Consider the following 13,992-nt stretch of genomic DNA (forward strand, 5'->3'; position numbering starts at 1 on the left):
TGCTACTGGAGCATAGCTTCCATTATTGGTGCTACCTTAATTTTCTTACTGAAAAATCAGATTCAGAAGTCCTCATTCATAAAAGTGATGGCTCAGCATCATGAAATGTAACTTGCCTGTGCACTTTTTACAACAAAGCTACTATCTGCTTCTTTTAAAAATGGTTCTTTCTCTCACTTGCACTTCCAAGAATGTCCACAGATAAAATTATTAAGTACACACCAAACACTTTAAAACTTCAGAAGTTTATTGTCCAGAATAGCTGACATGGTACAGTTAGATTCTTTTTTCTTTGTTACAGGGAAATAAAGCAAAACAGTAGAAAATTGTATATGGGTTAACAGTAAAACAAAAGCCCAGCTTAACAATAGCCCTTTACATCCACCAAGTTATACTTCAGAAAATGACTAGCCAAACATAAAGAAGTAGAGCATCTGAAAGACAGTTTCATATTTACGGTATAGATTCTAAACCAGTACTAAGGGCATTTTCTGTCCATATTGTTAATATCTTTTTTTCATAATAGCAAATTGAAAAAGGTCTATGTGGATAAAAAGTTAACTACTGCAAGACTTTCAAACCTCAGTTATCACCTTATAGGTTGATAGTAACGGATAACGAGAGAAGGCACATGACACAGTATTTAAAATATACAGAGACCTATTAAAATCCTATGACTAAGAGGAAATGGGAACTGAAACTCAAAATTCACAAATAGTACTTTTGCATTCCCTAATCTATATTCTATAAGTTTGCATCCAAACATTTTACAGCTTTTTCAGAAGAAAAGTGTAACACATCCAGAAAAGACTTCAAGGCTTTGCTTTGAGTTACTTTGTTGTTTTGGTTTTTTTTTTCTTTTAGTAAATGCAATATAGGATAATCTAAATGATAATAAAATGCAGACACATTCCCTCACTTGTTATGAGCGCCCAATAGACCCACTGCTGAAGGCTGAGTATGAGTAAGAATATGAAGAGCTTGCTGAGGCATCAAAGCTTCCTCTCCTAGACCCACTGCGTGAGCCTGAACGCGAGCCAGAGCGAGAGCCAGAGCGAGAGCCAGGTGCCGAGGAGACATTGTAGGGACTGGATATGCCTTTAGAGGAAACAGAGGCTGCTTCCAACAGTTTAAGCCCGGTGATGTCTTCCACCATTGACCGGTTCATTGCATCTTTGTAGGATATTTTCAGCTTGGTCTTGGGGCAGGTCAGAATTTTGGGATAGCTGTTGGTGTCTTGTAATTTCTGGGAAGCGCGGCCATCAATCAATCCATTCCTAATGGCTTCTTCAGTAGTTATTCTTCCACGCACTTCTGGGTCCACGAGACCTCCAGTGAGGTACTGGAATTCGAGGAATCGCTGCCCAGCCTCATAAGGCAGCCACTTCTCCTTCACTGCTTCAGCTGCTGACATCCTCTTGCGTCCACCCTTTATGCCTTCGAACCCTATGAAGGCCTTCTGGGCTGGCTTCAGACGTGTGGCCATATCCTGATCAATGATGCCTTGGCTAGTGGCTTCCTGGAGGGAAAGCCTCTGGCCAGTGGTAGGGCAGATTATGCCACCAGTGCAGGCCTGGGCTTCAAGTAACCGCTGCCCAGTGATGCTATCCACGATGCCCCGCTGTATGGCTTCTGAAATGGAGATTTTCTCCAAGTTTTCTGTGTCAAAAATGGCTGCAATAGGACTGCACTCATCTGGGGTCTCTGAGAAAGAACCACTCCTGATCACTGAAGAAGAGCTCCTGACACTCAGCACGGTGGGAGACCGAGTCACTGACTCGTGACGGAACACCTCGTCGGTGCCATTACGGCAGGAAATCATGTCTGCAAACTGGGTCAGGCTCAAGCTGCCAGAACGGTACTGGTCAAAAAACTTCCTCTCCACCAGGCCTTTATCAATGGCATCTTGGATGTCGTACTGGCTACCTGTTTTTCTGTCCACAAGGACAACTCTACTGCTGCCATCCGATCCTGTGATAGTTATTTCTTCCCACTCACACTCCTGTTCAGCTAGCTCTGTGTAGGTGTCATAATCTATGAGGCCTTTGCTGTACGCCTCCTGAACGGACATCTCCCGGTTTGTTTCTGGATCTACAATGACCACCCTGCGCTTCCTAAGGGTGTTCTTCTGTGAGGTGTGCACCACCTTCTTCTTCTCTCTCAGGGGCAGAAGGCAGAGCCCCGTTGCATCATCCTTTATGCATCTTTCTTTCAGCTGCAGGTAGGTCAAGTTTTCCTCAGTGTTGGGATCAAAGAACCCTTTGGTGTCATCACTTGGATCACTGAGGATCTGGTTGAGCTCCTCATTGAAGTAGCCACGCTTGTAGGCCGTCTCTACTGGCAAGCGGTAGCTCTCCTTGGGGTCGATGATCCCTCCAGTAGCGATCTGCGCCTCCAGCAGACGAATGCCGTGGCCTCTCTCTATGAGCTCTTTGTTCATTGCTTGGAACAGAGAAATGATGTTTCCAGTTTCTGGGTCTTTGTACCCAGTGACAGCTCTTTCAGCAGAGAGAAGTTTCTCTTTAAATTCAATTCCAACAAGGCCTCTTTTGTAGGCTTCCTCAACAGGCAGCCTCACGTTGCTGACAGGATCCACTATGAAGCCTGTGGCTGCCTGGGCTTCTAGGAGTTCAAGGGCTGTTCCTGGCCTAACCAAACCTATTTTCATAGCCTGGTAAATGCCAAGTTTCTCTTTAGTAGCCTCATTGTAGATACCAGCAATACAGCTAGAGCCTTGAAGGAAATCGATAATTCTCTCACTCACTTCTTCCACTGTAATTGCGCCTCTTTCCAAGTCATTCCTTGTTGATTCCTTAATGATTCCAGCCTCAAGCAGTGCATCCGCTGAGACAGGCTGCCTGATCCCTTGGAATGACATGCTCCTCTTCTGCACTGGAAGGAGCAGCAGACCAGTGTGTGGTTCAATCCTGCATTTTTCCTTCAGCTGCATGTAAGTGACTGCCTTTTTGGTGGTGGGATCAATGAAGTTCTTTGTACTGCCCTGACAGTTGTTTAGCATCCTGTACAGGTCTTTGTCAATCAACCCACGAGATAAAGCTATTTCTTTGGGTAGGAAAACACTGTTGACAGGATCAACTATCCCTCCTACAGCCAGCTGGGCTTCAAGCAGACGAATTCCGGTTTCTCTGTCAACCAGATTTTTCTTGATGGCTTCAGATACTGGCACAGTTTTGCCTGAGAAAGGATCCTTAAATCCTGTAATAGCCTTTTCTGCTGTATAGATCTGCTCTCTGTCATCGAAGTCAATCAGATCCCTGGCGATAGCACTGTCCACTGTTAATATCTCATTTCGGTGTGGGTCTATCACACCTCCTGTTGCTGCCTGGGCTTCTAGGAGCAGGACTGCGTTTTCTGCTGTTAGCAGCTGGTTCCGTTTGGCCTCAACAAAAGAGTACTTCTGTCTGGGTGAAAGGGACACCCCTGCAATAGCACCTGCCCCTTTGAGGTAGGGCTCAATGTCAGCCGCAACCTCTTCCACTGACCTCTGCCCCTTCAGCAGTTTATCCAGTGTGAGTTTGTCTATCAGCTGACACTCGTACAGCTGCATGGCTGTGATCTTCTTCCGCAGACCACTGAACACCAGCTTGGAGGCATCGATGCAGAAGTCTTCCTCGGTCTGTGTAGATCTGTGAGCCCCATATGGGCGCTGCTTGAGCTTCTCGATCTCTCTTTGCAGCCTGAGACGCTCCGACTCCAGCTCTGACTGGTTTTTGACAGCGGTCTCTTCCAGTCTGCACCGGTATCTCTCTTCAATCCGTTTGATTTCCATCTGCAGCCTTTCAATCTCACTCCTCAGGCTGTTCTTCTCCCTCTCACTCTTCTCCCTCTCACACTGGATCTTCCTTATGGATTCCTCTGTTCGGGAGTGCTGGCTCTTCCACTGATTGAGATCATTCAGAATTTGTTGCTTCTCACTTTCCAGGCGTTGCTTCAAACGTGATTCTGACTCCAGGGTAACTTTCAAGCGGTTCAGCTCCTCTTCTAATCTCTGCAGTCTGGCTTTGTCTTGCTCCAAAGCACTCATTTTAATCAGCAGGGTTTCTCTTTCTTGCATAATCTGACTATACTGATTTTTGGATTCTTGGATCCTACTGGATGCCTACAATTGTGGAGGAGAAATAAAGCAAGAAAGGATGGTTAGAGTTTGCGCTGGTCAGAGTTATGCCCTCTGCCTACAATGCTCTCCAGCCTGTCATTTAACCTGCAGCAAACTCCCACTGGAAAACATTCTAGTCACAGCAGCGCCTTACCCAAGATTATGGACACACATAAACCAGAGAAGGCACATCGTCCCTTCATTTACAGTGTCTTCAGTACTGCCAGAGACTCAAGAGACTTCATTCTGTTACCCACAGCCTCAACCTTCAGCTGATTTAGTTCTCTGTAACTTTTTGATACTTCTCACAGTACACTGACAAATACACAGAGCATTTGAGACTCATAAATAGCCTGATGCTCAGCAGATGTCCTGGCAGTCCTACTAATCCAGGGGAATTTGCATCAGCTAAGGACTGGTCATACACAGATAAAAGGAAACATATGACTCAATTTTTGCTTTCCTTAGTTTCACGTGTCACTCCACACAATTTTACCTGTGTTGCCTTCCATTTTAATTCATGCAGTGTCTTCATGCATGTGTTCATATGCACAAACACCCACAAGCATGCATGTTTATATGCATATTAAACTGAATACAAGTTTACCTATCTGTAATACATGCATAAATATGTGCATACATATGTGTATGTATACACACACACACACATATATATGCATGGGTGTTATATATTCCTAAATGTTAGTATTTTTTTAATATCAGTATTAGGATTTTTAGAATAAAGGAAAGAAAAACTGAATAAAGGATATGAGAAAAGAAATATAAGGGACAAGTCTAGGAAAAAATACATTTTCACAAGTGCTCACTTATATATATTTAAAGACTAGCTCTTTGTACAAGAAACTAGGCAGAATAACAAAATATTTAAAAATGTTTTCTTTAACTTGTTTATGTTGTCACCAAAAGTTTAAGAAGTAAGGGCCAATAGTAAAATTTGCAAATGCCTTTAATGACTTAGGAACATAAGTCCCCAAAACAGTCCAAGAAAGATAGGCTTTTAGTACCTTAGGCACAGCTGACAACATGACTCTTAATCCTCACTTGGAGTCAACATCTTACCCAGCTAATCAGCACCTTGACAGCCTGCTGGTTCTGGGCTTTTTAGCCAGTTTAGTTTTTGACAGCACTCAGGTCAGCCTCAAAGGACGGCTTTAACCCATCCTGGCTGAAACAGCCTGGGAAGCTCACACAGCCAGCAGGGAACTGTTAAAGAACATTGGTACTCCCCATGCTCCCATTTTTCCCTAGGATAGTTTGCTGGACACTGGCACAGAACACAGATTTCTTCTGGGACAAGGCCGGAGAACAAAGCTCTCCCAGGTGATGAAAGCTTATGGCTCCCTAGAACAGTTCCCGGGGAGTAAAGAGGTTAAGGAAGTGGCCAAATCCTGCCATTTTTCTTTAAATCTTAACCATGAGGAAGGGTCATAAAGGGGATGTTAGTCACAAGTATAGTGACTTCAAAGAGCAAAGAGTGAATTAATTTGTTCAAATTGACACTGCAATTAACTACATATTTGAGAAACAATAAAGCTGGGATCAAAATATGTGTGAATACCTCTAGAGCTTGCTTTTGGAATTTTTCAATTTCCTGTCTCAATTTTTCCCTTTCTTTCTGTAAATCATTAAGCAACCCCTGAAGTTCCAGGGTTTGCTTGCTGCTCATCTGAAGCTGATTCTTTAGTTCAGCAATGGTGGTATTTTTCTCATCAACTTCATTTCTGACCATTCTGAGGTCATCATACTCCAATCTAACATTTCGCAGCTCCTCCTCCAGTAACAAGTGTTCCTTGGTAAGGTTCTCTGTGAGAGACTGAAGCCTTTCGATCTCTATTTTGCACTCATTCAAGGCTTTGCTTTTTTCCTCAGAGGATTTCTGTAAGTGCTCATATCGTAGGTGAGCCTGCTTTAATTGCTCCTGTTCTTGGACCAACTGACGACGTAAAGTCTCGATATCAGACGTGTATTTTCTTAACTCCTCCATGTATCTTTGCTTCTCTCTCACATGACCATCTAATACTTCTCTTTGGTGTCTAAGGTCATCTTCATTCCTCTTCTTGACAATAGATACTTCCTCTATCTGCTGTGTGAGATTAGTTATTTTAACTGATTGGTCTCTCAGAGATCTCCTCATGCCTTCTATTTCTTCCTCCAGTTTTTTCCTCCTGGACGTTTCCTCCATTAAATTTTTGTTCTGTCTGCAAAGCTCCTCCTCCAGCTTATGTTTCTGGATCTGCAAGTCTTTTACAGTGCTCTGGAACTTTGCACTTTCTTGATCCCTGCCTTTTTTCTCTTGTGAAACTCTTTCATAGTCAATTTTCAGTCTGGCCAGTTCCTGCTCTTGGATCCTCAGCTTGTTAATTGTCTCAGTCGCACTCGTGTTTGCTTTCTGCAGGTCGAACTGGACTCTTTTCAACTGATTGTTCTCATCCTCCACTTCTTTCCTCTGACTTATTTCTACATCCAACAACTTTCTCAGCCTTTCAATCTCTTTGTTTCTTTCCTTAATGGTTTTAGAAGCATCATCAAGTGACTGTTTGTACCGCATGCTTTCATCGGAGTGTCTCTGAATAACTTGTTTTAGCTCAATCTCCAGCTGCTGTTTCTTTTGAGAAAGCTCTGAGCCAGCTGCCTTCTGCTGCTGAGCATTCTCTTCTATTTTCCGTAGATTATCTGTTGTCTGAGTTATCGTATTCTTCAGTCTCCTAATTTCCTCACACAAATTCCTATTTTCTCTCATGGCATTATCAAGCTGTGTTCTATAATTATTTGTCTCCTCTTCCTTTTGCATGGTGACCTGGTGAATTGTGTTCTTTGTGATATTAATCTCAGTTTCATATTTGTTCTTTAAACTAATAATTTCCTCATCATAACTGTTTCTTACCTTAGCCAATTCATTTTCAAGTTCCCATCGGCTTTTAGCCTCTTCCTGAAGCTGAAGCTTTAGCCTTTCCAGCTCCTTAGTTTTATCCTGAATAGTTGAGGCAGCCTCCTCAAGAGCCTGCTTGTATCTTGAGTTGTCTTCCCCACGAAGCTGAATGATCTGTTTCAGCTCCAGCTCTAGCTGGTGCTTCTGCTGTGACACCTCAGAACTGCAAGCCTTCTGTTGGAGAGCATCTTCCTCTGCCCTCCGCCGCTGGTCTGTTGTTTGCAGAATGGCATCGTTCAGCCTCACGATCTCATCCTTAAGGTCTCTGTTCTCTCTTGTCAGTCTGTCAACCTGGGCTCTGAGGCCTTTTGCATCATCATCTTTTTGTGCAGCTATCTGCTGGATGGTTGTCTTCTTAATATTAATTTCTGTTTCATACTTGTTCTTTAAATTACTCATCTCCTCGCTAAACTGGTTTCTTACCTTAGCCAGCTCATTTTCATACTCCCTCTTCCGTGTGCCTTCGTCCTGAAGAAGAACCCTTAATCTTTCTATCTCGTACTCCTTCTCCTTGATGACCTTCTCAGACTCTAACTTCTGCCAACCAAGGCTGTCTTTCTCATTTTGCCTTGTTTTTTGCAGTTGGTCATAGTCATTCTTCTGCTGTTCATATCTATCCTCCAGCAACTTCCTTTTCCTTTTCTCATCTTCAGTCTCATAAGTCAGCCTGGTTATTCTGTCATTTAGATCCTTTATTTGGGCATAGCATTTGTCTAGGTTTTGCTTAGCAGAGTTTCCATCCATTTCAGCTTGTCTTTTCATTTCCTCCAAACTCATCAACTTTGCCTTGAGCTGAGAAATGTCCATCTGGTACTTCTGCAGATTTTGCTCCAGGAATTTATGTTTGTTGCTTGTCTCTGAATTTGAATCCCTAGCAAGTCTGAGTTCCTCTTCCAGGAGTTCAATTTTGGTGTTTTTCATCTGCAACATGATAGCAGAAAAACAATCAGAAAAACTCCCGTAAATATTTTGACAACTGTTTCAAAATCATCAAATGCAATAAAATATACATTGTAACACTAACTTAAACATTGTAACACACACTTAAAAATGAAATCTTTTTTGCTGCTTCAATGAGATCTAAACCCCCTTTTCTTATTTAATGTCATCAAGACAGATTCTGTAATCTTTATTTATTCAGAAACCTTATTCAGAAATCAGCATATAATGACTTTCAGAGGGGCAAAGATACTTGATGGGGGGAGGGAGGTGCATTACTGATAGTAAAATGTGGTCTAGCAGAAGTTCACTGGGGAAGTATGGAACAGTCACCTTTAGAACCTCCCCAGTTTTCAAACAGGTGAAAATTCACATTCTATATATGCAACTTCTTTAATGGGCGTCTCTGTTTCACTGAGCTGCCTCAAATCAGAAGTTGCTTCTTTCAAAACACTTTAGAATATGGTTTAAAATGAAGTGCCCTCAACCATGAGGAGCAAGTTTTCAGCACTGAGGTATCTGCACTGTCACTGAGATCAAGGCTGGGATGGGCAGGGAAGGATCGCTCATGTGCCCTCCTTATTTACCAAGGAACACCAGTTCTCTACCTCACTTCACACATCACCTCGGAGATCACTTTGTAAAACACCACTCTTTCACAAAAGATGCATGACTCTGCTGATATGCCTCCTTTGTAGGAGGCACCTCTGAGTTCTGAATACAGTTTTGTGAGCTATTTTATACTGTACTTTCTGCCTCTGATCAGTGATAGTTTTCTAATGTGTGATAAAATTGAAAGCTACAGAAAATAAAACATTTAGAATACCTTCAGATCCTCCATGCTCTTTAACATTTCACTCAAGAATCTGTAATAATCTCCTGATCTTGTAAGAAGCTCTATATAGCGGGACTGAGCCTCATTAGCCTTGAAAAGAAACAGAATTGTTAGCAGCTTGTACTAGAGTTAGACATGAACACACCTATGTCCAGACCACTTAAAGAATTCCAATCTACATGAGCAAACACATCACTAGACAAAGTAAAAAGCAGATTCTCCTCCTCACAAATTCACATGACATTCTGAGGACCCCAAAAGTGTGAATTCTTCCTTACGAAAAATCCACATATTTTTTGGTTTTTCGGGATAGTTTGCCCCCCACTGCTGATGTGATATTAAATTCAAGCCTTCATCCCCTTGTTCATCCCGCTCTTCCTGTCTGACAGTCACAAATAATCCAAGATAAATTTTTAATAGCAGTTAATTCCCTGGCTGAAAGTGACTAAACCACTTGGGGCAAGAATCTACCTTTCTCACAGTATGTATGCAGTGGACAGTGCATAGGAATGAGATAAATTCCTGAGGGCTAATCTAATGTCTGAACAAGCCCAGGTCTGATTTTACAGCACAATGACTATTCTGCACTAATTCTTTTTGCTTACGTGCTTAGCACACATTACCAGTGACAGTGCTAAGTGTTAGAACACAGCTGGGTATGACTCACAAGGGCTCACACAGACAAACAAATGCAGTCAGAAGATTTAAAGAGAGGAAAGAAAGGTACCTCCTGTAGGATTAAGACTGCAGGAGACTGAACCACGCTCTTCTTGATAGGTATGTTGAGCAATGTTTCTAATCCCGAACTGTAGGAAGCAACCTGTAGTTCATAATCCTGAAAAATAAGACAAAAAGCAAGACCCATTTAGAAGCTGCCAAAGAATTCTCTGTGAAACTATTCCAGAAAGTGCAAGTTTTTGGGGTTATTTGGCCATGTTTCCTTAATGAAAAGCTACATTTTCCCCTTTTTTATATTTCTGACCATGTAGAGATTATCCTCTGTCATAAACAGAAGCTCATCAGTTCAAGTGTGGAGATTCATGGAGGAGAATGACAAGGGAAAAAGAGGAAAAACATTTTACAAAAACAAGAGGACAACTGTTTCTGTAAGTTGAGGGCTACATGGAGATGAAAAAGATTCAGTTTCATGGAAGTAACTGGTCTAAGTACTGTTATCCACCAAAACTTCATCAGAAATAACAGTCTCTGCAGCTCTTTTGTATCACATATGCCATGTTACATATATATCAAAATCTTTGTCACAGAGTAAGATTGAACTGGAGAAAGCATGAACAGAAAGGTGACATAAAAATTCAAGGACCACAAAACCATTCCCTCTGTATGTTACTGATTTTCATGGCTATTGCACACCATTCGTCCTACTAATCTGCATTTGTCTTGCCTCCTAGATCAGATCCTAATCAGACCTAATTTGTTAAGCACCAATCTGTTCTTGACTTCCTTATGTTTTTTAACACATGAACTGGAAAATTTGGTCTGGCTAGAAGGAGGCTTTGATTCACCTGAAGAGAAGCTCTCACTGGTATCTGCTGCATGATCCCATAGTCATCAGGTGACAAGTACACAAATTGCTTTCATTGTGTTTTGTACTCAGAAGTATTTCACCCCAGCAATTTCTGTACACACGCATCAGGGAGCTGACTTTCCACCCGTCAGCAGAGCATAGACAATGGGATGTGCCTGACCATGACAAACCACACCCCACAAAAATGCTGAGATCCAAGTACCTTAATTGCAGCTGAGCACTGATCTGCATGCTTGAGAAGCTCCTCGACTTTGTCTCGCTTCCCACAGATTTCACTGTGCAAGTTCTGCCAAGAGAAAGGTGAGCCATGAAACACTCCTGCAAGATTTACCAGTATTTCCTCCTGTCCACGCTGCCTCCATCAGAAAGCACCTGCAGCAGGAGACTACTGCAGCCCCTGAGGCTGAGGCCTGAAGTGACCTGTACCTGGGCAGATTTTACAACAGCAAGCTCTTTGGCCATGAGAAGGTTTTTCTTAGAGAGAACACTCAGCAACTGAAAAACCTCCAGCACTGGGAAGGCAGAGTTCCTTGACTTTAGCTTAGATGCATCTACTTGATTTTTATTTTTGTGTTGTAATTTTTCCCATAAGTTGCACTATCTTACAGTCCCTTGAATTAATTCAAAGCTGATGCGCAAAAGTGTCAGTGAATGTGTAGGAGCCAAACACAGTCTTGTTCATAATCTGTTGCAGTGCTGACAGAAAGTAATGAGGACAATAATATTTCCTCCCTCCTGCCTTCTACATATGTGGTGTTTTTTGGTAGCTTGCATACTTTATAATTCAAAACAGGCCGCTGTAGTGCAGACTGCGTTGATACTGATACTTTCTGCATAGCAAAACAATTTAAATCCAAATAGCTGAAGACAACTCATTCAGGTGCTGCATACCTTCTGATCATGCAGGTATCTCATGATAGTGTTGGAATCACACAGCTTCATGGACTCAATAGCATCCTGCCGGCGCTTGGCATCACAGATCCACTTGCTAAGAGCCTGATAGAGATCTCGGTAGGTTTTCAGCTGTTTGATCTGCCTTTCTAAATCCCATGACCTAGGGGGAAAAAGGGAAAAACTTGTCAAAATGGAAAATGCATTCTCTTTCTCTCTCTTTACACAGTTTTCAAATAAACTTATGTAAAACTATGGGAAGCTCTGAAAAGGAGATTCTGAACAAAAATTTTAAATAAATGAGAATTGTACTTGTTATTAGTCACCCGATATGGGGTTTAAATACCTCACTTTTGAGTAACTCTGTAATAGACAGAGTTACTCAAAACTCTAGGCCTTCCTGTCAAAGTGAGGAATAAATAAAACTAGCAGTGATAAAAATCAAGTTTGCTGAACTTCAGTACTCTTGTTCTCAATTTTCACTGAAGAACCAGCAACCAGTTCGGACTACATTTTGTCCTCAGATAAAAACAAAATAAAACAAAATCAAACAAGCCATACCTCAACTTCCACCTCTCCCCCTCAAACAACCACAATATGCCCTCTGTTCATGATTCAGATTCAAGGTTCGATTTTGTTACTTAATTCTTAGTGTTACTTTTTTAACCCTAAAGTATAAGTTGTTGAGGAATAAGCATCGTTGCTTTTTTGAGGGGGGAAAATGTTGACTGGAAGCACTTAATCCAAGAACATTAGCAAGAATTAAAAAAAAAATTTGGAACAACTCTTTAGCATATAGGTTAGACATTTGCATGGCTAACTACATTTTTCTGCTTGGTCTTACACAATTCCTTTTGAAGTATGTTCAACCTATTCACAATAGCTCAAGACTCATTGCCCTGAAGTCACCATTTGTCCTTTGGAAGCAAAGATTGGTGCACATCAGGTCTTTTAGAATTCACTGCTAAGATGATCTTGGTAGCAACAGCAATAAGGAAAACGCTCTGAAAACATGAGCAAACCTGTTATCTATCTGCTTCTCAGCCCTCTGCCAGCGGTCTATTAGCTGGGTAACTTTGTCACAGTACTTTCCAATGTCCATGTCATACAGGGTGTATGACTGGCAAGACTGTGAGTGAATCTGAAGTGTTCTCTGCAGCTCATTTTCCAAGGTGTTCAGTAATGACTTCTTTATATTTAGGTCTGCTTTCATTTTCTGGAGAAAAAACAAAAATGTTGTCATTTAATTTATTCTTGAGAAGATACTGATACTTAACCAATTTAACAGCATGCACAGTATGTTGGGATCTAAAGATGTTGTTTTTAACTCAGTAAGTTATGTTTAGTGATGTCAGCTGGACTTAAACTATTTAAAGTGAAACACCTATTTTGGTAAACAGCTCAGCTTATAAATGTGTTTAAAGTTAGACTAAATAATTTGTTAAACCAAAGCCGTCTGCTATTATATTCTGAATCCAACATTTCAGTTTCTCATAACTCTGCAGAGCAGTTACCAGAGTAGAACAAGAGCCTTGCTTGTTCCTAGAAACAACTGACTAGAAAATTTCACTGAAGTATAAAAGATTCCTGCACTTGCAACAGCTGTGGAATCAAGCCTCAGGAGTGACACATCCAGTTTTTAAACACCTAAAAATCCACACAGATTTTTTGTTGTTGTTTTATTTTATTTTATTTATTTTTGGTTGGTTTTTTATTTTGTGTGTAGCTCAAATTTACTCCAGCTAAGAACAACTCCCAGCTGCATGGAAGGTCGCTGTAACCCATTTCTGTACACTATTGTTTGTGTTTATCGCTAGTGAATGTAGATTTGAAGGCAGTATCTCCTTTCTTGCATATAGGCTTGTTAATTGCCCTTGTTGTCCTCTAGGTGTAGCAAGTAAATTTGAGTGTTATTGAGTGTCCTGGTTTTGCTACAGAGTCTCTATGTCAAATCTTATAGTGAAAAGTATTCAGCTTGTACAAGGGGAAAAGGGAAATAACTACTTTGCTGAGCACAAAGTTGTCTTGCAGATCCAGTCTTTTATCTGCCTTTATCTGCTGGTCCTTTAGTGCACTGAATGCATTTGGGAGAATAAGAACTCTTTCATTATTTTCTGTTCTTACCTTTAGTAGGGAAAAAAAGTGTGTAGGTGGTTCAAATGGAACACAACCCAGTTACCTTTTTGTCATGTCAAATGAGAGCTACAGAAACCTTCCAAGCAGCTGCCCTTGCTCTGTGGGCAGCAACAATCAGGGGGTGGAAGAAGTAATAACCTGTATGTTACTTCCAGTAATTTCAAAGAATCACAGTTTCCTGAGTCGGAAATGACCCACAAGGATCACTGAATCCAACTCCTGACCTTGCACAGGACATCCCAAGAGTCACACTACATGCCTGAGAGCACTGTCCAAATGCTTCTTGAACTCTGTCAGGCTTGGTGCTGTGACCACTTACCTGGGGAGCCTGTTCCAGTGCCCAGCCCACTTCTGGATGAAGAACCTTTTCTAAACTTCCCTTAAACCTCCCCTGACACAGCTCCTTCCTGTTTCCTTGGGTCCTGCCACTGATCATCATAGAGAAGAGATCAAAGTCTGCCTCTCCTCTTCCCCTTTTGAAGGAGCTGTAGACTGCAATGAGGTCTCCCCTCAGTCTTTTCTTTTCCAGTCCAAACAGACCAAATGACCTCAGGCACTCCTCATACAGCTTCCTCAAA

General features: G+C 41.7%; 1 protein-coding gene across 3 annotated transcripts in view; it reads right to left on the reverse strand.

Moving 5' to 3' along the window:
- Window positions 1-226: 226 nt before the first annotated feature.
- DSP (desmoplakin) overlaps window positions 227-13,992 on the reverse strand; it is a 39,139-nt gene continuing 25,373 nt past the window's right edge. The window contains exons 18-24 of one of the 3 annotated variants that reach the window (XM_058820754.1): window positions 12,301-12,494; window positions 11,279-11,441; window positions 10,590-10,673; window positions 9,569-9,676; window positions 8,833-8,931; window positions 7,491-7,988; window positions 227-4,120 (exon numbers count right to left, since the gene is read on the reverse strand). In XM_058820754.1, the coding sequence (XP_058676737.1) occupies window positions 923-4,120; window positions 7,491-7,988; window positions 8,833-8,931; window positions 9,569-9,676; window positions 10,590-10,673; window positions 11,279-11,441; window positions 12,301-12,494 (4,344 nt within the window). In that variant the 3' untranslated portion in view covers window positions 227-922. Of the gene's footprint in view, window positions 4,121-5,696; window positions 7,989-8,832; window positions 8,932-9,568; window positions 9,677-10,589; window positions 10,674-11,278; window positions 11,442-12,300; window positions 12,495-13,992 lie in introns of all 3 variants that reach the window. The other 2 variants (XM_058820739.1, XM_058820747.1) reach the window with 2 other exon arrangements.

This window comes from Ammospiza caudacuta, chromosome 1 (genome assembly GCF_027887145.1).
Source record: "Ammospiza caudacuta isolate bAmmCau1 chromosome 1, bAmmCau1.pri, whole genome shotgun sequence".
Lineage (NCBI taxonomy): Eukaryota > Metazoa > Chordata > Aves > Passeriformes > Passerellidae > Ammospiza > Ammospiza caudacuta.